Source organism: Platalea leucorodia, assembly GCF_965183815.1.
Source record: "Platalea leucorodia genome assembly, chromosome: 5".
NCBI lineage: Eukaryota > Metazoa > Chordata > Aves > Pelecaniformes > Threskiornithidae > Platalea > Platalea leucorodia.
Genome location: NC_138827.1, coordinates 48,822,271 through 48,849,475, shown reverse-complemented (window position 1 = coordinate 48,849,475; position 27,205 = coordinate 48,822,271). Strand labels below are relative to the sequence as shown.

The window sequence follows — 27,205 nt, the reverse complement described above, 5'->3', positions numbered from 1 at the left end:
AGCACAGTGAAGTTATCTCACCTCTCAGTGCATTCATCGATGTTGTTCTCGCAGTTGGTTCCCTCAAAACCAGGCTGACACTTGCATGTGTAGCTGTTGACGTAGTGGGTGCATGTGCCTCCATTCCTGCATGGTTCACTCAGACATTCATTGGTATCTGTTTGACATTTATCTCCATGAAATCCAGGTAGGCAGATGCATGAGAAAGAGTTTATCCCATCCACACATGAAGCTCCATTTTGGCAGGGATCTAAGATAGAAGCATTACAGTAAGTGTTAAAATGGTTAACAGTCAAAGGCCATGCCTAGAGTAGTAGCTTTTGGGAAAAAAAGTATCACACAGCCCAGAGTGTGACAGTCTACTGACAAGTTTTTCTGAGCCACTTTATGGAATAAATAATTGCAAAGCATTATCAATAACAAATTCACAAGAAGGTGTGGAGCAAGACCAAACTTCAGGGCCTGAAGGTTTCTCTGCTGGGAATTGTTCAGCCAAAACCAACAAAACCAGACCCAAAGTCTCTTGGTTTAAAATTCAAACTCTGCTTTTTTAACAAATGCCTACTGAGAAAGACAATACAAACAGCACAGCAACTGTTTCTTCTTCCCTATCAAGTCTTATTCATAAGAGAACTCGGACTGTTCTCTCTTTTCCAGACACTGCTCAACACACGAAAGAATTTGTGTGCTTCATTTTAAGAATGAAAGCAGTCCAGTCAAATCAAATGTGTATGTGTAAATTAGTATGTCTATAAGCACTTATGCGTTACTGAGCACTTAGCATTTTTCCCAGTATCAAAGGCTGACTGGGGAAAGGCTGGCAGAAAAGCTCACAAATTCACACACGACCTTCGATTCTCCTCACCTCTGCATTTCTTGACGTTGTCTTTATCCCTACCATGATCTTGCTACTTGTGTATCACTATTTTTTGGCCTAAGCCATCCCCTACTACTGTATTCCCTCTACTTCCACAAGTACCAATCTGCCTGAAAGAGCTCTGGCATTCAGTAGTTTCTTTCTGCTTTGCTCCTTCCGCTTTTGGATTTAAGACCCACATTCCCTGTTGGATACTGCCTCTGAAGCCAGTTTACTTTTCTACTCTGCATTCCCTAGACCAAAAGCCTATGTATATGAAGGCAGGGAGGGAAACTGGGAAGAGGGGAGGAAAAGAAGAGACAGGAAGAGGGACGAAGAAAAGGTTACAGAGCATTTTTTTTTGATCTATGACTATCTTTAAGTGCTACTAAAATACAAACTTTAAAATGCAAATAGACCAAAAATTTGCAGTTCAACATAAGTACAAGATCATTCTGTTCACTGGTAAATGAAGAAAACAGATGTGGAAGGTAATTAAAGCTCATTTATTGACTGAGAAATATGCTCACATGATAAAAAATTGTGTTATAAGAGACACACCTGCATCCATTTAAAGGTCATCCGACTACTGCGGAGAAAAAACACATTCAAAGTGAGACCCCTGGCAGCTATAAAATGTTGTGTCTATGGCAGCCAGCCATTTATGACCGAAGCCAAAAGCTGCGCATTAATTTTCTGTGCCACACATTTACTGACAGAAAAAGGAGACCCGAGTATCAACTTTTCAATAAGTTCTTGTTGTTGGAGGGTTTGTTTGCTTCATAGATTAAAGACATTTGGCTCAAGCCATGGAAGGTTTTTGTTATGCTAAATGAAATCAGCTGTGGCAGTAATTTGAAATTCCTCTTCAACTCATGGGTGTGCTGCCTAACAGACAAGACGGGATGAATCTCACAGCTCTCTGAACACTTAGGAATAGAGAAATTTCCCAGCTGTTCAAGAGAGAAAGATGAACACTTTACAAACATTTTTATCTTCAGACACCCACGTAAAAACTAACAGGACAAGCAATAATTTTGTTGGCTTCAGTAAGCAAAGCTCTGGGTCAATGCACCAACGTGTCATTTTTTGCACTGTTCCTGTTTGCTCAGAAAGAGGCAATCAAAAGCTCAGGCTGAGCCAGATGTCTTAGAACTTCTTTCAGCAGTGCTGCTTTGGGGTCTCCCACGGTAACTTTTGCTAATAAGACTCGTTTGGATCCTTCTCTACAGCAGTCACAAATTTAAATTTTTTGCAATGCAAAACACAACTCTCTAAATTCGTACCTAAAGTCTTTAAGACTTTGGTTTGTTTTTAAGCTATGCTAATAAAAAATAGAGGTTTGTTTTTTTTGATTTTTTTTTTTTTTTTAAAGAGCCAGCCAGTTAAAAAACTACAACATTGTGAATTCCTCCAAGGTTTGATAAAGCACTTTTCAGACAGTAACAGATGAACTTTTAAACACATGACACTTCTCAGGAGACTCTGATTTTATCTGAATGATATAGACCATGCCCAGCAAGAAAAAGAAGTTACTATTTATTTGGTTTCCCTTGTAAACAGCAGTGTCAAGGGCATGAAATTAACATCTACTTTCTTGCAATTTAAACAATTTCAGTACTCATCAGTGTACGGGCTATCCTCCTACAACTAATACCTATTCTGGAAGAGGGCCTTCCTGCTGCTTAATTAGCTTTCAAATATGGATTAACTGGAACAGCAACAGGACCCACTCTTTCCATAATATTAATGTCAGACAGAGACATTTCAGGAAAGACTGCTATACCCCAGATTCTGACCACACCTCAATCAAGCTTAACATGGAAATACAGGTAAGCCCTGCAGTGTTACTTTAACTTTGTGTATTAAAATTTCAGGCAAATATAATTCTTCATTTAACAGTGCTCCTTATTAAAGTATGTAAACTCTAAGGACCTTTTCAAGTTAAGAATCTGGGAACAACTCCTGCTATCAGTTAGAACACTGCAGTCCATTTCTAGCAGCTGAACATGATGGATTTTGACTGCCTCAAACATGCAAGTCTTATAAAGTTGAGGTGTGGTTGTTTTTTATTTCTTTTTGGTAAGAGATTATAAGAGAACTTTCAGTATTTGTCAAATAGCAGTCATCAATAGTACAGCAAAATTATTTCTAGGAAAAACTGGAAAACACAGAACGATCTGCTGATACTCACTTGAAAGGCAGTCATCAATGTTACTGTCACAGTCTCCTCCAGTGAAGCCTGGCCGGCATTCACACAGGTAACTGCCTTGGATATTATGGCACAGAGCATGATTTTTGCAGGGCTTTGAGAGACATTCATCAATATCCACTGTACATCTCTCCCCTGAAACACAGAGAGTCCAGAAGTAAGACCCCCCCCCATGAGGCAATGGTCAAAAGGCTCAATGCCAATACTGCTCAGCATTGAAAGTACAGTATGTTCCCCATCCACATTACCTTCCCAGCCAGGGGCACATTGACAGGTGTAGCCTTCAGAGTCAGGAGATTCTTGGCAAATTCCCGAGTTCTCACAAGGATCAGGGGAACAAGGAGCAACCACTACCTGGCAATTCACACCTGGTGAGCAGAAGGGGAAAAACCAGGAGAGTATGCTGCTAAGAACTTGGTCCTTCTTGGAAGAATGAGTAAAGAGATTGTAACTTGCATGATTATCCTACATAGCAGTGGACAGCACTTCCGTACTTGAAAAATCTAAGCAGAAGGAAAAGGAGATCAGAGCACTCCTCATGGGCTCAGTGCGTACAAGCAGACAAGCATGGTAATTCCGAGTTTAATGCCCCTTCAAGTCCCAGTGCATTTATATACCTCAGTCTAACTTTCTTACAAAGAAAATTAAGCTGAGCTGCCACCAGGACATTTCTTAATGAGTCCAAACAAGGCTTAGATATGGTCTTACTAAGTATTCTACTACCATATCATGTCTACATGAACTGACTGCAAGTTAACTTCATACAACAATGGCACTTCCCCTCTTGACTCCTATTTCCATGAAGTTTAATGAAAAGATTAAAATGGCACTAAGGGTGCAATGAAGTGGAAAGGAAAAAGAGAGCAGAAAGTTCTCTCTGAGTTTTCACCTTTGAATCCTTTCCTACAGGTACATCTATATCCATTCAACAGATCCTCACAAGTTCCTCCGTTCTGGCACGGGTTTGATTTACATTCATTCGCTTCTGTTGAACAGTAATCTCCTATCCAGCCTGGGTCGCAGACACACTTGTACCTTTAAAGGCAAAAACAGCAATAATTTTAGACCATTCTGAAATAACTCCTCTACCAGTTTCTCCTGAAGGTTAGTTTTGGAGAGAAAAGCAGAAGACCTCTCTTTAGGAGAGCCCTAAGTTACGTTTAGATTGCTTACCCAGCTGTATAGTTTTAAAAATACTGAAAATACACCCTCCCTTAAAACCACACTTCCCTCCATTTCAGTTTTCACAAAGCGCTCAGTCAACCAGCAATATGTTTCTGCTTTGATAAGACCATCTCAACACGTTTAAACAAAGACAGAAAAAAAAGATTTAAAAAAAGTGGAGGGGAACAATAGGTTCCAAAGATAACCAGACTGATCTAATACAAAGTAGTGGTTACAAATGAAAACAGCTGGCTGGGAGCAGAAGCAATCTTCTCCATCATGTTTCAAAATCTGAAGTAGAGCAGCACTCCACCCATATGACGTAGAACCGAGGACTTGGTGAATTACCCTGGACTCAGGCCACACAACACACACACTGGCCTCCCTCCCTGTCATGCAAACAAGACTTATTTTACCTGGCACCAAGCGTAAGGGGTACATGGGCATAAATATGAACACGGGTGACAGATGATAGACAAGATGAACCAAATCATTTGTTTTCCAAGCTTACACGGAGGCTGAATTAGCAATAAAGGCAGCCTTCCTGCCAGCTCCAGGGAAAGTGCTGAATCCTGCCCTACAGGGCTACCCACAGTGGTAAATCGCTTCCTTGCCCAAGTGCTGACAACACTTTCCAGGACGCAGCACACATATGGGAGGCACTGCTATTCCACGTACAGTTGGGAAGTTTCACAAACACAAGCCCTGCCTCCCCAAACCTTTTGACTCCACAGGCCCTGCACTCCCAGACTTATCATTACCAAAAAGAGATTTGATTCAGGGCTCCTGAAATCAGCATTTGGTCTTCCTGGATGGGAAGATTCAGAAGCAACCACTGCCATCAAAATAGCCAGAAAAAGCTTTCCTTTTTTCTGTCAGGCATGCAATAGTGTGACTAAAGCTGACGAAATCTCAGCCTTGGATAAAGTGTTCTAAGCCCAATATCGCTCTGTCTCCTAGCGTCAAAAGTTGTCTGCCTGTCCCTTAATACAGAGTATTTGGGTAGCAAGAATGGCACTAGCCAACAAAAATAGCCTCCACGCTCAACGTTTTAGAGTTTGATGGAATAGAATCATAGAATCATTAAGGTTGGAAAGGATCTCTGAGATCATCGAGTCCAACCTGTTAACCTACCTGCCAGGTCCACCTCTAAACCATGTCCCTAAGCACCATGTCCACGCGTTTTTTGAATACTTCCAGGGACTGTGATTGCACCACTTCCCTGGGCAGTCTGTTCCAAAGCCTAACCACTCTCTCCGCATAGAAATTTTTCCTAATATCTAATCTAAATCTCCCCTGGCACAACTTGAGGACATTTCCTCTCGTCCTGTTTCTTGCTACCTGGGAGAAGAGACCAACCCCACCTCGCTACAACCTCCTTTCAGGTAGTTGTAGAGAGCGAGAAGGTCTCCCCTCAGCCTCCTCTTCTCCAAACTAAACAACCCCAGCTCTGTCAGCCGCTCCTCATAAGAATGGGTAGCTGCTGCTCCCCAAAGATTCAATTTGGAACCATTTCTTTATTTTAATTGCATTCACTCTACTCACTTGAATTGCCAAACTCTCCCTTCATACAGTGGCAGTCCACCCTGCACTACATGCCCATGCAAAGAGAGCAAAGAATACAATGCAGGACAGAAAAACTTATGTTGAAACAGCACAGACTGCAGCTGGTGACTAAAGGTCTACACCTTACTGTGATTATGTCATGGGCAGCAGATAAGTCTGGATCCTAATCTGAGAAATTAGAGAAAAATCAGAAACTTCAAGTCACGATGAAACTCTGGGCAAAGCAGAAAAAAAAAAAAAAAGTATAGAAGGCAGCAAAGTTTAATGTGACAATAAGTACTTACCCACTAGTAATATGTGTGCAGTTGCCATGTACACAGGGATTACTAAGACAGCCATCTGCCTGTGACTGACAGTGAGGATGATGGTAACCTTCAGGACATACACATCGAAAGCTATTGACTTCATTTATACATGTTCCACCATTATGACAGGGGCTGGATGTGCATTCATCAATGTCCACATTACAACGCGGGCCTAGGCAAAAAAAAAACAAAACCAAAACAAACAAACAAAAAAAAAAAACCCAAAATCAATACTTATTAAGTAGTATTTCTTATAAGAACATTTGCTTTGCATGTCTGCGAGAACATACACTGAGAGACAACTCAGTAAAGCCAATGCAGCGCAACAGATCTCGCATGCCTCCGTGCTTTAACTGAAGTCAAGAGAAGCATTTTTGAAAGATGCAGCACTTTTCTGTGCCTGGAAAACAGCACTTACACTCAACAAGTGTTTACAAACCATTCAAGAATCTCAACAGAATTCCACTAAAAAACACTGGTTAATATTCATTAGGAAGACAAAAATCACTCAACTTTATCATGCTTGGAACAAACCTCTTGAGCTCCACTTGTCATAGCCCTGCTCTTCTGCTTTGAAAGCACCTACCCTTTGAACAACCAATACTGCCATAATGTCTGCAGTGAATATAGTTCTTGTGGTTTATTGCGCAAAAGGGACTCTAAAAAACACCGTTTCCTGTTTTGCCTGCCTCTGATTACGACTGCAAGATCCTTGAAGTAGTGACCATAAGATCTTGTGAGGCTGGAAAGCTAAACAAAGTGAATGTTGCAGTAAGTTGAAAGCATTTTTAACATAAGGAAAGGACAAAGTAATGAGCCCCCATGCAAACCAGCTCTTTAAATACCGGAATATGCCAATTCATCATATTACTGAATTATTTTAACAGCATAACAATAAGAAGTCTGGTAGGATAAGAAATACAGTATGCCAGCAACAGAAAAGACTGAAAGGCAAGAGTGATCAGAATCATGCCTCTTCCTGTTCTGGGGACTAAAGAGTACCATCAGAGCCAAAGGAAGGAAGGAGCATCAGAAGTTTAGAAAGACGCCAAGAGAAAAGCACAAGACACATGAAACCCCTTAGTGCTATTTCTAATGCATTTCAGATCAATTCTAATTAAAATCATTCAGTAATAAACAGTAACAAACGTGATGAGAAAACTGTTATAAACAGTACCAACTGCCTTACAACAATTATTTTATGAGCATATTACCCTACATGGCTCAAAACACATTAAGTCCATTATAAACAGTGCTGAGATGTGCTTTAGTCATCAGAAATAGTCCTGATGTAGATCTACAGTTCTAAGCATGAACCCAAAAGTGCCTAAAAGCTTCTTCAGCCCTACTTTTACTGTATTAGATAAGTCTTTATAATTTAAAAAGGAAACAGAACAGAACACACTATGAAAGGGAAGTACTGAAAAAAGCAGGTTATTCAGTTGGAGACTTCAGAGTGGAGAGCAGCTCATTAGAACACTGAGTTAATGCTTTGCTTTCACAGAAAGAGCAATAGTGTTCATGGTCAAAGCCCAAGATACTGTCTAATCAAACACCTCTCTATACTGTCCACAACGTCTTTGTCCCTGGAAAGAAGCTGTAAATAATAAACCAAAGTCACATGGGTTTATTTGTTATAAAACCAAGAACCATGAATTGGACATAATTACCTAACAAGAATGGCATTTCACAGCACAGATTAGGCCATTTTTCTGCTTGGTAGAACTTGCTGTAATGTAAGACGCTGAGATTCAAAGATTAGAAGGATTTACCGAGATACTAACTGAACCCCTTGCAGTCAGTCTGCAAAGAACAGCTTCCTTAGCTACCCGGATAACTATCTTCAAAACAACTCAAAGCTATCAGGTAGCTGACTTTACCTGTAAATCCAGGTTTGCAAGCACAATTGTAGCGATTAATGCCATCAATACAGTCCCCGTGAATGCATGGGTTACTTGCACAGTCATCGAAGTTATTTTCACAGTTCACTCCTGGAAAAAAAATGTAGACGAATAAGGAGGCCAAATCTTACAAGGAAGGCAACAAAACTATTTCCCAGAATCAGCCAAATTAAGAATCCCACCTGCTTCAAAGCTACGCATGCATTGGTGCAACTTATACAGGTGATGATGCAGAAGCACTGCGACACCAGGGACTGTCACCTGAGTCACTGGGTGCTGACTGAATATGACCCTAAACTTGTACTAAATGTTTAAAAAAAGAATAAACCGTTTTGAACACCATACCTCATTTTTTTACTGCATGCTTGAATTTTGGGAGTAAAGAGGAGGTAAATTTTTCCAAGACGAGTTGCAGCACCAGTAAGGGTTAGGCAATCCACACAAACACACCAAAATTCAGCAAGGAAAAGTAACGTGAAAGTGATACTCTCATACCATAAGCTTATCTCTGTATGCAATTTAGCACACACCAGAGCACACATAAGAAATAATTAAATTCTTGAATTCTGTTAGAATCCAATCCTTCCACTTGTGCTTTTATGTACCTGAAGTGCCCAGCAAACAGTTGCATTGGTAGCCATTCACCAAATCAATGCAGCGCCCTTGATGGAGGCAAGGATTGCTGTGGCATTCATCGATCTGCTCACTGCATATGGCACCCATGTAGCCAGGATTGCATATACATGTGTATGAATCAATTCCATCTTGACATTCCCCATGGTGGCAAGGATCAGGATCACAGTTGTTGATATTCTCCTCGCACAGAAGGCCAGTAAAACCTAAGGAAAAACGATGAACAGGAGTAATTAAGAAGTTAACTGGTATGATACTGCAGTGAATATAATGCAAATATAGAAAGAATCTTATTAAGAATTAGCAAAGTAGCAGACAGCACAAAGGGTAACTGGGCGTCTCAACTGCTACGCATTTTCCAGCCCTGGAAAACACCACTCTTCCACTGCTCGCAGCATTACAGAACAACGTCTTGCATGGAGAATCCTGGCATTGGAAGCGGTTACCTTCAGTTTATTCATAACCGTAGCAATGAGAGGAAACATGTAAATCTCCATGAGAAATATTTACTCACATCAGTATAAACTATCTGAAGGCACTCTCCTGTCATTATTTCCTCTACACAATACCAGGGGGTTTGACTTTTTTAGTATGAGAAATTACTACAAAGATGCTGCAGAAACCTTCCCAAGGGAACTCCCTTGGCTCACGTCAAAGCTTCTGCAGCTCTGCTTATTAAAAAGTTTCTTGCCCCTCTCATTGGGAAACCTTTCAGTAACTCCAATCAAGCACCAACTGCAAATTTATGAAAGACTGCATGCAACCTCTTCAGTTAGGAGCAATGAAACAAGCAGCAATTTGGCCTGTTTCATTCTGCTTCAGCTGGGAAACATCCTGAGCAACGGAGAAGGACAGAATCTATTCACCAGAAGGGCTAAAACAACGGTTCAGGAAGCTCAGAGCAGCAAACAACTCCCTCAAGAGCCCTGTTTTCCATGATGGAGCAGAGCTATAGGAAACAGGGACAATTTAAAATAAATGGTTTTCAGAGATGAGGTTTTGGAGCAACAGCTCACACTGCCTTCCAGCAGCTGGAGATTAGGAAGGTAGAACTTCAAATTTCAAACACCAACTGGAGACTGATACAAACCAAGCTGCAGGGAATTTCAACAGCTGAAGAGTGATTCTCACCTGAGTATTATAAGTGGATAACAGGCTCCCCATTTTTCATACAGGTTTGTGGTTATTTCTCTGGTCAAACATACCAGGTGACGGCTAACATTTCCAAGTTCTGCGAACGTATGCATGGATGAATGGGTGTGGAAGTAGGTGGGGAGAGGGAAGGGAAGCTAGTTAGAGAGATGGATATAAAAAGATGTTAGGGAAGGAAAAAAAACAAACTGGTAAGAGGATGAACAGTGGCAAAAAAAAAAAAAAATAGAGGGCAGAGGCAAAGAAAAGAAGAAAGACCTAAGACAACTCAAGAAAAGAAAAGCCATGATCTACCACTGGGAAGGAGAAGTGGAATAATGCCAGAAGGGAAAGAAAAGACAAAAAGCAAGCAGTAAATAGAGCTATCTGTACAGCATTTGGCCAAACATTTTGCAGTTTTCAATCACTTCGGCAGCTGGCGATTACCATTCAGGGAACACATATCACTCATAACATGAGATTAGAGCAAGAACATACTCAAACATTAGTTTCCAGTAACTGACCTGCCCCAATGATGAATTCCACATTTCAGTCTTATAGAAGGCTGTCAATATTAAATATAATACTTAGCATACATTTGTTCAAAAAATTGTTAGCTTGCCTCCTATTGTAGCTCAACTGAACCACTTAAAGATCAGATATATTTCTTGATCTCTTAACTGAACATACCTTACTGAGATAGGATTTCCCTCTTTGCAGACAAGAGTTAGACTAGAAAAAAACACTTTAGTACAGAACATAAGAATCCCTCAGGATAGAAAAAAGCCCTAGTACAGAGTGCCTCTTCCATTTTCAGCCAAAGTACTAACCAAGGATTTTACTATGAGCTGCTGCTTCAGTAACATACATTTGGTTGCTTTCAGCCTGTTCCTTGAAAATGCTCCATACATCAAGCGACAAGAGAAAATGGCCTCAAGATGCACCAGGAGAGGTTTAGATTGGATATTAGGAAAAATTTCTTCAGCGAAAGGGTTGTCAGGCACAAGTTCCACAGGCTGCCCAGGGAAGTGGTGGAGTCCCCATCCCTGGAGGTATTTAAAAGATGGGTAGATGTAGTGCTTAGGGACATGGTTTAGTGGTGGACTTGGCAGTGCTGGGTTAACGGTTGGACTCGATGATCTCAAAGGTCTTTTCCAACCTAAATGATTCTATGATCATGTGCCTTCATGGAAGCGGCAGTCTTCCCTTACCGTCTGGGAAACCTAGGATTTCTGTATTGACCTGGTTCCAGCAGTTTAGGGCCCAAATTCAGAACATGCTTTTCAAGGCGCAGCTCTCCACATTGTCCTCCACTACACGACCCAAAACCCTCCTAGGCCTGATAAGCTCTGCACTTTTGGTGAATGAAAGCAATCAGACCACACCCTAGCTTAAGAAAGACCTTCTATGGTAGTTTCCAAGTTTGGAGAAGATCCGAGCTTTTTCTTCTTTTTGCAAGTGTCAGCTTATTCTGTCACATGCAGTAATCAAAAGGAGAATTCTGACAATAATAATTATTCCTCTGCTGATTAGAACTACTGCATTCCCCTACTTGCAACAAATTCATTGTTTCTTCAGGCACTTTGGGGAAGGGCGAGAGGGTGTGTGTGAAAAGACTGGGGATGAATTTTTAGGGTAATCTCTGTTACATTACGTACAGCACAGAATAAATTAGTGAAGTCGAATTTGCCTTAACAATTTGATTATTGGAATGATTCAAAATGAGAAAAATTGCATATAAGTCTAGCCAACCTAACAGCACATTTCTGGGAGAAAGTAGCTCCAGGAATTGTTCAGCCTCTTCCCTAATGGAAGAGCTAAAGCCAATGCATTCCATGCCTGAATCTGTGTCATGAGCAATGCATCAGGCACCATTAACTGAAAGCAACCAAAAATCATTCCTTACTGAGAATTTAAGTGTCCATACCCTCTTATTTGACCAGATGTAAAAATTAAGATAAAATATATCTACATCACTCCTAGAGGTCTGAAGATAAGAAAAACCCATAATTAAACCTGACGCTTCTAAATGCGTAGTTAACCAAACAGTAAAGGAATTCAGTGCATTCAAAAAACCACCTCAGTTTTATCCATAGCTCTGTCAAAATTTCTGCATGATGCTTGACAAATCATTTTAACTACATTCTGGCAGGCAGCTACTGTGTGGTATTTCTTCCAGTGGACACAATTTTTACTGCGTTTCCATCTTCCACTTTTGACATAAAATAGCCTGACACAACAGAAATCAGAATACGCAATAGTACTGCTCTATCCATCTCTTGTTCTTCAACTGTATACTACATAAGCCGACTTGGAAGAAAGAAAGGTAAGCCACAGATAAAAGGCTTCACACTGCTGTTTTTTCCATTCGTGAATTCCATAGTCAATACAGAAGAAGCTGTCACCTTCTGGGAAGTAAGAGATGGTGCTGAAAGAGGGAGGCCAGAACTCCCATCAGTTGTGAACTTACTGCTGTCACAAGTGAAAGGCTTTCTGTACTTAAATGCTATTCTATGCCGCAAAGGAGCAGACAAAGCTTCGCAACAAACAAGCAGTATTTCAGAGAAAGAAAGAGCGCTGATACTTCTTTGACCACCCCTTTATGTATTTAGGTTACACACGATCTCCAGTCCAGGGGCTCTGAACACAAGACTAACCTGTGGCACACTGGCACTCATAGCCATTGGGATGGTCGATACATTTGGCTCCGTTGAGACACGGCGTGCTGGAGCAGTCATCTATATCAATCTGACACACAGCACCACTGAATCCTGAAGGGCAGAAAAAAAAAGATGAAAATCCAGATGTAATTTGAAGTAGTTAATCTAAACAGCTGCACTGTCAGGAATTATTTATTAGCGAATCCTTAAAACCACCCAAATGTAAGCCCAGTATATCTAAACTCAATTGCATCATTAAGCACACACACTACACCCTGGGTGTGTTGGTTCCTCATCCAAACCACCAGCCAAAGCATAGTTTCTATCCTCCAGGTCAAAGGAGCTTCAGCTTGAAAAACTGAGATGGCCAAGTCAAACAGAAGTAAAGCAGATGGAGCACAAGTGGTGTCCACCACTGGACAGTATGCCTGTCTATAAAACTGAGAGGCCACCAATAAAAACTTTCAAGTAATCAAAGTAACTAACTTAAAATGAAACAATAATGCATACATCACTAGAGCCTCCAGACTAGAATTACTACAGCAGTGTGGAATGTGGTACAATACAGCACTGTCTCTTTCAATACACTTGCTGAAAGAGTTAACAAACTATCAATAGGTTATCTCACATGATGCAGATCCTCAGGCACGTCAAGAAAAAAAATAAAACACTCCAGGAATGTTTCTTGGAGGAAGGAACCAAAGGAGGAGCCAGAACATTGTTACTCACTAAGAAGAGATGCAGAGCAGGCTTTTGTCAAGTATATTCTGACCTCAAAACTTTTTGTCGGCCATCAGGACGACAAGTGATGTTTACCCTACAGCTAACATAGATCTCTCAGCTCAGCATTTGTCCTTCTTTTCTAAAGTGGAGACCCAATCCACCTCCCTCCTCATGCATGCAACATAAGTTATACTGATGCAAAAACGACTTCTGCCTAAAAACCTCAGAAAAAGACAAAAAGCAGGCAGAGGCTCTGATTTTTAAAAGGTATTTAGAATTACTCATCTATATCTGACTATAATATCCACAATAACAGAAGTTCTTGCTGCCAACTACCCTTTAAGGTGAGACATCCAACTGTATGCTTCTCAGCACTTATATCCAGTTGCAAGCACAGTCCTACTGCAACCAATACCTGTCTATTTGTATTAACTAGTGATTGCAACTCACTCATTCAAACAGATGCTGCACTAAGACAACAGAAACTCACAAGAAATACACTGCCTGGAACCTCTCACTGGTTCTCTATGTAGTTCTTGGTAAGGTGAAGCAGGAAAAGCTTCCAAAAATAAATACTTACCAGGAGGACAGACACAGAGGAAGCGGTTGACTTTATCAAGACACTCTCCATTGTTCACACAGGGATTACTTAGGCACTCATCAATATCTTCTTCACAGTGAACACCTTTAAAACCTGTTTAAAAAAAAGAAGAGGAGGTGACTGAAGGCCTTAGAAAGTGCCCTTTGGAGTATAACTGTCTCTTATACCAGTGCTGAAAGTCTAAGCCTAGTTTCATTGCAAGTTTGCAGTTTGGACAGAACCTACAAGGTAAGAACATACACCAGAGGTTGAAAATGGATGTTAAATGTGTATTTTTCACAGCTGCTGAACATGCTCACTTAACCAGCAGTAACAGGAGAAGTTTGTGCTGAATTCACGTCTAATGTTTTCTTCCACTTGATGAGAAGGGGTTATGTTCTAACACTTGGGAAGATATCAATATATTTGGGTACGCACCAATGCAAGGTAAAAGGTAGAGAAACAAACACTAAAAAGCTATAAAGTCTTGAGCTAAAATTAATGACAGAGTAAAAAAAAAAATAAAAACATTAAGAAGGGTGAAATATTTGGGACTAGAGTTCCACCTTTCAAAACAGATCAGATATTAATAAAACCTCATTCTAGTTTTCATGGTATCAGCTGATCACCTGCAGGGGTCACAATTCTTTCATCATACTTTATAAGACTATGCAACTGGCAACTTACACCCTTTTCTTTTTTTACCACTTTCTATCAGAGGAAAATAGCAGACTACGTAGGTCATTGGTATGCTGGACATGTAAATTTTACAAGCATGATTTCAATCAACTAACTTTTTTACAGTTATTTCCTCAGGTTGATGGGAGCTTGCATCATTTGGGATATTTTAAGCAGAGAAAAAACCCAAACACTATTGTCCAGAATCATCATATACATACCTCAAAACACACTCTCTTAAAATTTGCACCTGCTCTGCTTTCACAAAGTTTCTGCGCATGCACTTTACTGGGTACAGTAACAAATACGTTCACGTATACTCCAGGTCAGAACGCTAACTTCCTTTGCTGATGTAGCGATTGGTTTCTCTCTCAGTCCTCTAATTGCTTTCTCCTTCCCCCACACAAATGCCAAGTCCTCCTGGCTGGTGCCGCCACAGCAAACTCTCTCTTACTGTTTCATTTAGCCTCACCCCTTTGCAATTTTGTGTTCCACCTCAGCAGAGCTGGCAACCCTCCCTGTGCTCTGCCTTCTGAATTTTTCCTTTGCTGGAAGCCCCGTCTTTGTCAGAAACCCCTCTCACCTGGCATACAGAGACACGTGAATCCTCCGATTTTATCCAGGCAGGTGGCATCATTTTGGCACGGATTCGAATGGCATTCATTGATGTCCATTTCACAGCGAGGTCCTGTGTAGCCCTTCAAACACTCACAGTGGAAAGAGCCTTCTGTGTTTACGCATTTCCCAGCATGTTCACACGGATTGCTGTTTGCTGCAAGAAACATACACACGTGTGCGTGTCAAAACCCCTCCCTGGAGCAGGAAAGCCACAGCATTCTTCATTAGTCATGGTCCTTTCCAGTGGTCATTTCTTTCTGGCAAGTAATACTGGGGAAAGACTGTTTATCCTTCTGGGGAAGGACTACTATGATTGAAGAAAACATGTGTCAGTTACTTGCCTGTCAGAGGCAAAAAGATTGCCGTCATTACCAATGGACCAAAGGAGCAACTCTGGTCCGAGTTACTAATGACAGTTCTTAAGAGGAGAGTATCAGCTAGCAGGGATTAGAGAATTAATGATGCTTTCAAGACCTTATCTTCAGATCATCTTTTACATTTACTTCACTCCCGAGGCTGACAAGATGGCGCCACAGCCACAAAACAAGCAAACTAGTTCTTCGTGTGTTTTCAAAAAGGAAGAGCACTCTTGTCCAAGGCAGACCGAGGAAGGAAATTCAGAGAAGAGCTTCTTTCCAGTACTTCCATGAGTGCTGGTTAGGTATTACCTTCATGCATCACACTCTAGAAACATAAACTAGCACTCACAAAATTATAAGCGAGTCTGTGAGAGTCCAGCTAATCCTCAAAACAACACAACAGCATGATATCAGAGAACTACAGCTTTAAAGGCCCAGGCGGTCACCAGTCTCGGAAGGCAGTCAAAAGATCCAGCCATGTTCTGGCTGTCCAACACCCTTATAATATAAGTAATATAGTAATATATTACTATCAAGGCAGGAGCTGCAACAGCTCCCACACAAACTGCAGTACTTCCGTTGTACACTGCAGTTCTAAGGGTCAGCTTAATTATCGCATCTGTTTGCGTGCACTCCTCACACAATGCTAAAGCCCTCTTGCACAACGAAGAATGGTTAAGCATCTCGCTGCTTTTCATATTCCAGAGGCTAACAGTGCAAACGTGGACAGCTATGCTGACTCAGCCCTTTGCCCCAAGTCTCACACAAGATTTAAAACTCATCTAAAGACACTGAAATGGAAGGGGGAGAGCATGAAAGGAGTCGCACTTATGTTGAGAAACTATGACAAAATGTGTATTCTTGCCCCTCTGTTAGTCCATAAAGCAAACAACCCAACTCCCTGTTTGTGTCCTCAGAAACAGCAAAGAGAAACTCACCCATTGCACATTCGTCCACATCCTCAGTGCAGTCTGCTCCCTTATGGCCCTGAGGACAGGTGCAGATATAGTGTCCATTCACAGGATTGGTATCACACAGAGCACCCTTCTGGCATGGATTGCTAACGCATGCGTCATCCAAATGGCAGAGAAGACCTAGAGAAGCATCCAAGAGTTTATTCAAAAAAGTGAGATATAGCAGTCAGACTTTATGTTACACAATCAAATCCTCTGACCTGATATTTCAAACAGAGACTCCCTCAGCCAGAAGCTTGAGCAATATCTTATAGGCTTCAACCTATAGACTACCACAGAGATTTCACCACATGCTAATAAAACATTATATTTAAATATAGATTCTGCGACTGCAGAGGTGTCTCCGACACTTCTGGAGCAGTACAATGGCTTACCATTACCAAAATCTCCTCCTTGGAGCAGTTAACTAACTCTTCTCTCTAACCAGCATGATGATATTTCTGAGAGCTAGAAACACAGGTGCACATGAAGCTCACTTTCTTAATTCAGATATGCTGATCACTTATATTTCTGGGTAGTAGTTAGGAGACCTTCATATTTTTACTTACCATACAACAGCAAATTTTCCACTATACCAGTAAGGGCATTGACACTCACGCAAATATATCTAAATTTGCCTTTTAAGTTAGACTTTTAAGTTAGGCTTTTAAATTAGACTTTTAAGTACAATTATCATTAGTGGCACAGAGCAAGTCACCTTCATGCATAACTTCTCAGGCAAATACAGGTCCTGCTAAGCACTAGAAAAAGATCTGCTTTCCTTGCAATCTGAACTGTAATAAGTTTGTCTTCCAGCCTAATACAAATAGTTCTTTGTCCCAAGCTACAGAGGTTTAAAAGGTCTTTGCTTGTGGACAGCACATGTTTCCTTTTGTTCTTCCTGGTTTGGTCGCAAAGTGCGTAAAATAAACACACCACTTGAAGCAAACGTGTAAACTTCAGGAAGTATCTTCTATTAAGTGCCAGACCTATGCAAGTTTTCTGCCCTTACCTGCCTTCCCTTCTGGACAAATGCATGAAAAAGAAGCCACTCGATCAATGCAAGTAGATCCATTAGCACAGGAGGCAGTGAAGCAATCATCAATGTTCTTACTGCAGTCGTCCCCACTCCAACCATTGACACAGACACAGGCATAGCCTCCATTGTGGTTGGTGCAGGTACCTCCATTCTGACAAGCATTGGGCTGGAGCTGACATTCATCAACGTCTTCAGTGCAAAACTGGCCTGATGCACAGAAAGAAATAAGTTTAATAAAAATTCAGACACAAGAAGATTCTTGCACAGAAAACATAAGCAAGGGAAACGCTGTAGTCCAATTTGATTGCCGCTTCTTATTTCTAGGATACTTGAGCCTGAGAAATTCCAACACCACTGTCGTCAAATTAGGCAAAGTCAACTAGCACCCCTAAATGACCCCAAAGTAGGAGCTTAACTGCAAATAACTTTAAAAAGGCACAGTGTGAGAGCCAGCAGGCAGCCCGCAGTATATGAGGATACATCTGCGAGGATGTGAGAAGCATAAAGAATGAAGGTCTGCCTGCAGAGCAGCCAGAGGGACTAAGAAGAGGGAAGATGGCCTCACAAGAAAGTCTTGGCCAAAGTAGAGTCAACAGGCCAGCAGCAAAGTGACTCTTGTCAGGAGAACTTAATTCTTTTCTATATAATTATGCAATAAATATTATTTGATGAGGAAGAATAGAATTCTTGAGACTCTTCTAAAATACTCATTTTCCTTCCGCCAGGTATTTCCACAGACAACCACAGATAGCTGGGGTTTTCTTAGTTATTGGTTGGGATTTTTTTCTTGGTTGTTTTTTGTTTGTTTGTTTTTTGTTTTTGTTTTTGTTTTTTCCCAGACAAACTAAATACTCTAATAAAACGCTCTAATGACCGGAGATATTGGAAGCAACAAAACAAATGTACACTGTTTCAGGGAGTTTTAAGGAAAAGGACCACTGGACCACTAAGTATGAAATCAGTTTCAAGGGGTACTGAATTTCACAGTCACATCTATAGGAAGCTCTGCAATTCACATTTACTAAAGTATTTATTTATCCAAATCCATCTTGCTTTGACATCAAGATCCAGAGAACCTACCACTTGCATCAATATTTTGTTTCAACACCTATTCATCTTCCCAATTAAAGTTTCGTTGTTTCCTTTCAAGCTAAAATTGTTTAAAGTTTCAAGTCATTCATTCTTATTTTGAGTTTCTTGAGCAGATAAAACCTAATGGCTAAGCACCAGCTAATTTCTTCCCAGGCTGGCACATGGGTGCACATGCGCAATCATGAAGTACTGGTCACAGTCCACAATCTTCTTTTTGATAAACTATTTCTCCCCTTTCTGTTAAGAACTCTCTAGCACTGAAAGATTGCTTTTTTTTTTTTTACACTTCCTTATAACTTGCTTTTACCACCCTTCCTAAAATGTTCATATGATGTATGTAGCACCAAAAGACCACCCTTTATCAGAAAATAAGAGCAGATTTGTTGGATGTGACCTTCTGCACCCCGCCGCCAGCTGACTTCATCACCTCCCTCACTAGCTTGCAGCAGCTTTCCATTATTTGGGTCAAGACTCTTAAGTAACTGCGTTGCAACTAGCAAGATCCTCCCATTTGTCATCTCCAGCTACTGTACAAGCCACACACTTGCATTTGCCTGGAATTCCCCCCGTATTCCAAGAATAAGAAATTCAAGAGCAGGCCGCAGATCTTCCCTGCCAATTTGCCTGGGCTCCAGTTTATTCAGGTTTGACAATTTTAAAGTACTTATTAGATGTTGCTTAATAGTCACCTTGTTTATTAACGGCCCAGAAATTATGATGCAAGTGCACACACACACCCTCCTCCAATACATGGAACTGAACCATTTATTGTTGGCAGGAATGTAAAAATGTTCAGTCTTAACCATCTCCGTCTACTATATCCAAACCACGATTCATCTTGTTTTCAAAGTATTTAAATAAACCTTAGCCTTTGGTCCCGTGAGCTCTGGACTTTTTCCCTTAGTGGCAAAGAAATAAAATTATTAAAAAAAAAAAAAAAAAGTTGCACAACTGACTTTGTTCTGTGCATGTGTTCCTTCCTGCAGCAGGACTCCTTCAAAACAAGGATTTTATCACTTGAAAAAATATAATAAAATTTTAACAGTAATAACAATTACAATAGAGTTTTCAGAATTAATCCTCACTTCCCAGTTTACTTAGTAAAACAGTTGGGGGGAAATCTAACACTTCATGTTTTTTTATCTGCAAAACATAGCTCTCTACATTATGAAAAAACAAAACCATGCATTTGTCATAGTAGAAGTCATTTGTTCATTAGCTTTCGATATTAGCTTATCAGTAACCAAACTGAAAAGAGTCAGTTATCTCAGACTGGTTCCTAGTAGTCGCGCATATCTTGCAACTCAACACAATTGACTTCCTTTTAAAAAAATAATCAAGACGTTATTTGCTTATTATAAAAGCGATTTTCCTTCTTTTCTTGGAGGGGGCCCAACCCAGATCAAAGAACGTACTCTCTGACAAACACTCATGCGTAGTGTAATCATTTTGCAGAAGCGTTCTTGCAGCATTTACATCCTCCTTTTGACTGCAGCCAGTTTAAACTTGGTATCACTAAAGCGTGAACAGCTTTCAGCACTGAAGTTACCACACCACTCCGGATTGTTATGCCTCTCAAAATCACTTGCCTTGTGATTAGCTGAAGACAACTCCTGAAATATAGTTTTGTGGGGTTTTTTTGTGGATTGGGGAGAGGTGGGGGTGTGTGCATCTTTGTGGTTTGTTTTGGGTTTTTTTAAGCAAAGATGGACAAACTACTCACTCATAAACTCTCTATATTTGTTTTTACCTTCCCATTTCAAGCGTCACTAGTAATACCAACACTTAGGATTTTTTTTTAATATTTTTTTTCCTAGCACTTATTCTCCACTTCTAGAAAGGACAGTACCAAGTGACATCACTGATATCCTTGCAATAACCCTATGACCTAGGCTATTCCATATTTCTGCAGCCCTAAACTAAAACAAACTTTTAAAAGGTGTATCGATGTCTCCACAAGAGGAGAAAAAAAGCAGAGCTTAAAACTTCCTTTGAGCACTTCACCTGTATTTCAAGAACATACCACATTTGAGCTCCTTAAAGTTGATCTTCACTTAGCTTCTCAGACTTCTAACAGTCCTTTTGCAGGTACCGGATCACAATCATATTTGTGGTTAATTATGAATATGAATCAAACAGAGCTCCATCTTAATGCAGTTTGTTTTAAAAACAAAGGAAATTAAACTCAATATATGAAGGGCATAAATGAGCAATTAACTATTGCATATTACTGTTGAATATTTTAATGAAAAAAACTTGTTCTTTATTGAAGTTATAATTGAAATCCAGACAACTTCTGGGCAAAAATATACAAATCAAAAGCAACATAAGGCAAGCAGAGCATACCAATCTAACTACATTAATAAGTACTCAGTCTCATCACCATCAGGCACTGTAAATGTAATAGTTTTTGGAAGATTTTGGAACTATGTTTTAAAATACTACAAATCCCGGACTAAAGTCCAAGGCACTCATATTTCTTAACTGGAGCTGGTGAATCTGCAAGAATGTAAAGCAATTTCAAGTTTGCTGAAAACGTTTGAGCCCTTATTGCTGAAGTGGTGTTTGAGTGGCTTGGAAACACATTCTGTGGCCCAAAGTCTTCAAAAGAGAGAAATAAAGGTTTTTTAGGTGGGGTGGTTTGGTGGGGTTTGGGTTTTTTCAGGTACCCTATGGCAGCTTATATGGTGTTTTGGAATCTTTAGGTGTTAACAACATGGGATTAACAGTCAATATTGTAATTCTTCAACACAGGTTTTTGGAAGGGTTTTTTTTGTTGCTGTTGTTTGGTCGGTTGGTGTTTTTTGCTGTTTGTTGTGTTGGGTTTTTTCCCCCCAGAAACCAGCACACACATTTGTAAATGGCCTTCAAGACTGCCCTCCCTCAAAGCAGCAGCATCACTTAATTCTTAGTGGGACTTCAGGATGGCCACAACCTCTCGCTCTCCTGAATGGGCTCATCTGCCCTCCATAGAGACTTCAACTCCGTGTGCAAATAAGAGAAATAGATGAATATTTTGGGCAGGTGCTGCAAAGAAAAGATCTGATGCTTCTGTTGTTAGCAACCTAGGTTTTCGATGTAGTGTCTGTCCTAGGAGCTTCCTGAATGACTTTTCCATGGCAGAGACAGAAGTCTCTTTCAGTGCTGGGATATAAAACAGGATTTAATTCTAAAACTTCTCAGTGAATACTCTGCACAAGGCTTCTCTCTGCCATGTTAGTTAGGTAGATTTAAATCAAATGAGACAAAAGATCTCTTAAACAGTTTACTTAAAGGATGCTGCTTTGACTCAATTGTAACTGAATCAAGTATATTTGTAGCCACATACTTGGTAAGCTTGTTTTCTGCCTGTTAAGGGTTTTAGGAAGAATCAAGTCTTTCATTCACAGAACTGAAATTCAACTTCCAAGTGCAAACTCCATTACAAATTGTACAGTGTAATACACATCTTCATAACCCTAGCGCTTCTGAATGCCACAACCACTTCAGCTAAATGTTAATTCATTTGGCTGCAAGTTTCTGTAGGTATTTCTTTTCTCGTGCTCTTGCTAGTTTCAATTACATTTCTAAAAGAAACATAGCAAATACAGGGTAAACTAGTGAAGGCAAGCACAAGTACACTAACTGTACAGTATTTTAATGGAAGTGTAGAAACATACATATAAAAGACAACAAGAACGGAAAAACTTACTCCAAGAAGCTAACCTGACCTTGATATTTGCAGAGCCTGGCAAATCAGCAAAATGCCGACTCAGGTTCTAAGTGACCTTGTACAAAGTAAACAGCTAGTCCATGTGGTATTTCAAAATTGAAAACTAGAAGTAGAAAAAAGGAACAGCCTTCAACTCTTAGCACTTTTTGCCCACTATGAAACTAAGTTACTTCCTGCATATTTCCCCTCAGAAAAGCCATATGGAGTAAGACAGACATATTTGCTGCTTTGATTGCTCCCATTTTCAGACAAGCAGGAACTGGATAGGAACTCCAGCAGCTTCTCTTCAGGCAGACAGAGGACGCAACAGTTCAAGGCCCCTCAAGAAGTTGTACCAGCTTTCATTGATGAGCAACAGCCAGCCCCTTCTCCTAGAGGTCTTTAGGTTAAAAAGAAAATAAAGCCTGATTTATAAACGTAAGGCAGATGGCACATGAGTACAATCCTACACTGAAAAAGCAGAGCATTAGCTTGAGCGAATAAGAAACCAAAACAGTCACCCTGGGAAGCAGCAACAGACGCCTCCAAAAGCTGATCCTACTGAACCATACAAGCTTTGCCTAAACCCCAATTCCAACTGCAGTGATCCTGCAGCTGAATGCAGAACCCTCAGTCAGTTCAATCAGAGGTCTTTGTCTTTGGCAGAGCAGACTTTCCATAAAAGAGAAAGTTTTCTTGGCCTCTTAACAGCTCTCCAGCAGGAAAGACTGCTGATGCACAGCTGGAGTACCAGAGGCTAAAGCTCCTGAGATGAGATCTCACACGCAGTTTAAGCACTAAAAACATTTAGTAGGACGAAGGATGCAAATACCTTCCCGTGCCTTGGAAAAAAATCAGTTCCTTGAAAACTGATCTGGGAGGAGACAGCAATGTCCATTTCTCTCAAAATCACAACCATGACAACACTGGCCTCAGATTGAACTGGAAATCAGAATATCTTAAAACTTTAGTGATACTGGAAGGGAAAGCTAATCCAGCGAGGATCACAAACTGGTCTTCAAGGTCTTAAGAGACTCACTGAAAGAGGAGCATCAGGTTCCAAGAAGCTCTTATGCCCCCATCCTCTCAGTACCCCACCAGAAGTTTGTCACTTATCTCAGACCAGCGCTCCAGTACACAGGGAAGCTCAGTAGCTCTCTCGAAAGGGCTATCTGGGACACTAAAAAACAGATCTAGACAGAAACTCTCTGAAATTCACCAAGTACTCCAAAGATTATTGTATAGTTTTTGAATATAATCAGCATAGCTAAAGAAAGCATGGCTCATTAGAACTGTTTACATTTTTCTCTCCAAGTTTCAAAGGACTATTAAGTGAGAAGGTGAACAGCATCTTATCAAGACTCAAGAACCAGCTAAGAGATAAGAAACAGTATTTGTATAAATGACTGACTCTAATTGTGGCAGAAGGTTAGCAGTACCACACCACAAGGGACCATGCAGTTTCTTCCCCTCTCTAACCACCCATGGGTATATTCAGGATGCCGGCTGGCAGACCACATCTGGCTGGGGAAGGACATTTCTCTGTCCAGTTATTTCTTGTAACACAAGGAAAACATCTGCACTGGCAGCATAACCCAACACATGCTGGTCAGTCAGGTCAAAGCTCAGTTTCCTCAAGCTGCTGTGTGAGAAGTCTCCTCAGCAAATGGAAAAGGAGAAATTGCATGGAACCATCAGGCTTTCTAGTAAAATGGTGTTTATGAAAAATACTTTAGCTCCCATGGTTTTGCATTCTGTATTTGTAAAAACATTCAATTAATCTTTAACCCAAGAACTAGCCATACTCCTTGAAAAAACTAAGTTACAATTAATGAATACATACAGACACTGGAGCATTTAATTAATGGCCTGGAAGGAGATGAACAGTAGGCAGTGATATCTTTAACAAAATAATATTTATATTATCCAAGAGGAAGCCAGGCAATTTCAGACAGATTCAATCAAGCGAGATTGCTGGGCAGTGCAACAGCAGACAAGGCTTGATGCACAAATGCCAAGTAAAATACAAAGGCAAACAGACTTGTAGCAGAAGGCTTCGGTTAGACACTCCTTGAGGAAAGACTTCAGCTTCCCTGGAAGAGTTCAGTGGGGACCTCTGCTCAATCACAGCTTTAATCAACAAAATAAACATCGCTGACAAGACATTTGACTACAAGGAAGAATAACTAATGCAAACAGTTGTTGTTGTGTAATAGCAATGGCAAAGCCTCAGTCTGGAATTCATTTTGCAGTATTGAAGCCACCACCTCTGAATAAAGACACTGAAAAAGGGTAGAGTTCAGAGTCCGACAGACAGATGGAGAGAGGAATTTCGTAAGAGACTTACAAAGCAATTGTTACCCACAAAGGGAGAAAGACAGATTATTAAAAGTATAATACAACAGTTATTGCAGGGAAGATATAGCGTGTGGCAAAGTACACAAAAGAAAGTATTTGATCATTTATATGATTTGTTTTATCGACGCAAGGTATCTCAAAGCAAAGAACTTCAAACTTCTCTGAAAGAGGCGACACCTTTCTACAGACAAGAACATCCAGAGCAATAAACAGGTAATACTGAAAGGGATCTCAAGTGTGATATCCAGATCACATGCAAATTCCAGACTCTCTGACAAAGCCATCTCCACAGCTCCCTGCAGGCAATCCGATGAATACGACTGCTGCTTTCAGCTCCAAGCATGGCTTCAGGCACACACAGAATTCAAAGGACTACACTGCTTACATCTGCAAAAAGTGCCCCCAGTCACATGTGTTTAGTAGAGGTCTTCCCTGCTTAAGTATTACAGTAGTTTCCCCTGGAAAAAAGGATTGAAGCCAAATATTTTTTCCCTTGCAGGAGTTTTCTAAAGAAGTGAGCAGCATCACAGCCCTCAAAAAAGTGCTCCTTCCCCAGGATCTCACTGGGGGAACTACAGAGCAGCAAAGCAGTAGCAGCCATTCCCAAACCTCAGGTGTTGGGTTTTTGGTTTTGTTTTTAATAGATCTACTGTATCTTGGGCAATGTCAAATGCCATCCAAGAGATGATAAAATTTAAGGGCTTAACATAGAATTGGAACAATTGAAGATGAATCTACAATTGCAGTCAGTAGAGTAAAATCTGTGTTTGTTTAAGGCTAATATGGTGGAGAAAAGAGTTTAATTTCATAACCACACTGGGAAGCATGTAGTGGAACTAATGGGCTTTTACAAGGGATTTTACAACCCCCAAATACAAAACTCTGGGCTTTAAGAGACTTACGCACGCCCTGATCCATTAAATACTGCCCTAAATCACTCTCCACAGACTACTGGGTAGAGAGGGCAGTCCTGACAGAGCTCTTCAGAAGCAGTAATACAAATGAACGGAACAAAATTCATTAAAAATTATTAGCGATACACTAACAACAGCCTGGTTTAATATGGCAGTAGTAGGCAAAATGACTGGGGACAGCAGCAGGATAGAGAAGTAACCAAAAGGAAATACACAGTACCAAGCTATTCTCCATTTTGCCCTTTTCTTTACCTCCTCTGGAAAATCCAGTGAATCAGGGAAATACCTAACCAGTGAAACGATCTGCAAGGCAAAAATGTAACAGTTGGAGCCAAAGCTTACAATAAAAGCTTCATATTCTCAAGCTATCTCAGCAACGCATCTTTAGTAATTATCCAAAGACAAATCACCTCATTCTAAGTACAAGGGAAGGGACAGAAACTGCCAGAAACAAGTCAGCTACAGATAAAAAAAAAAAAAAAAAAACTGTTACCTATTAGCCTGGTCTCACAGCGCACATCCACCAACCCAGCCTCACCAGAGTGGTCTAGCCTCATTTGTTTTGGTGCCAAACACATGCAAGATGTACTGAAAACTTAAAGACAGCTCCACAAGAGATTATTTGGCACATTTGATCACAAAGAGTATTTCCCCCTCTGGAAAGCCACCAAAAGCGCAAGGGAAGAGGCAGCAGCGTGGTCTAAATTGGATATTGTCATTCTGTCATCGGATCAGTTCAGTTGTTAACACCTCAGGTGTTTTATTACAGCTACCTCCCAACCAAGGCTTGCTGTTGGGAAATGGAAAGCAGCACGAAACAAAGGGGAGATTGCGGTCGGTGTTCCAGAATCCACGCAGGATAAAGTATAACTAATGGTGTAACTTTCAATGCCTGCGAAATCAATCTGCTCTGCACAACACTGGAATCAAGCGCCACAAGAGAAACAAACAGCATCCAGGACAAAGTTTGTTTATGTCCGATGCTTCAAATCATTTGTACGCTCAAACTTGGAGCTGCCAGGTCTGGAGCCTGCCACATGCTCCCTGCTCCCTTTGTATCTGCCAGTTCAAACATGAAGGAAGAAAAAGAATCATAATCCCTCTTGGCCTCTTTCAGAGGGCTGTCTCTTGGAGATACTACTGTACTGACAGCAAATCACCAGCCAACCTGCCAAGTCTGGCGTAGACAGATCTCAGCCAGCACCAAAGAGGCTACTACGCTTTTTAAGAAAGTCTGGAAGGGCACCAGAAAGTCTACCATTGCTACACCACTGGGAAAGAGGACTGCGCTTCTCATGGGAGTCTGACGCAGCCTCCCGGCGCTAATACAAAGGTAAAGGCTGCTCTTTGTACGATATGTATGCACACGCCAACCAGAATCAGAAAAGAATGCAACCCCGACAGTGCTCTCTGGCAGGTAATAATCAATACTCCATAGAAAGTAGCAAGGATGTATATTCAGTCATTTAGGAGACTAGCGCGTTCAACATCTATGATCCGTGTCATCCAGTGCCAGAGTTAGTTCCTCTGCATTTCAGGCCTCTAAGTATTCCAGCAAGGCAGGATTTTTTGAACACTGTTAGCATGACTTGTTACTGTATACTTTGTGATACAGAAGCTGAGGAAAGTGGCATTTGCCAAAGAAAGTTTTAAAACACAAAATACCAGAGCCTACGCTCTTACATAAAAATGTTAAACATTAGCCTTTTCATGTTTATCCTCCCTCTTAGCAAAGAAAAAGTCACATCTGCCTAGAGTTTAACGCTGGGATT

At 40.7% G+C, this 27,205-nt stretch overlaps 1 protein-coding gene across 1 annotated transcript in view; it reads right to left on the bottom strand.

The window, feature by feature from the left end:
• NOTCH2 (notch receptor 2) overlaps window positions 1-27,205 on the bottom strand; it is an 89,176-nt gene that overhangs the window by 28,253 nt on the left and 33,718 nt on the right. The window contains exons 6-17 of the mRNA XM_082314592.1: window positions 17,352-17,585; window positions 16,325-16,480; window positions 14,993-15,181; window positions 13,732-13,845; window positions 12,426-12,539; window positions 8,610-8,843; window positions 7,984-8,094; window positions 6,083-6,275; window positions 3,958-4,103; window positions 3,317-3,436; window positions 3,051-3,203; window positions 22-250 (exon numbers count right to left, since the gene is read on the bottom strand). Of these exons, the coding sequence (XP_082170718.1) occupies window positions 22-250; window positions 3,051-3,203; window positions 3,317-3,436; window positions 3,958-4,103; window positions 6,083-6,275; window positions 7,984-8,094; window positions 8,610-8,843; window positions 12,426-12,539; window positions 13,732-13,845; window positions 14,993-15,181; window positions 16,325-16,480; window positions 17,352-17,585 (1,993 nt within the window). The remainder of the gene's footprint in view (window positions 1-21; window positions 251-3,050; window positions 3,204-3,316; window positions 3,437-3,957; window positions 4,104-6,082; window positions 6,276-7,983; window positions 8,095-8,609; window positions 8,844-12,425; window positions 12,540-13,731; window positions 13,846-14,992; window positions 15,182-16,324; window positions 16,481-17,351; window positions 17,586-27,205) is intronic.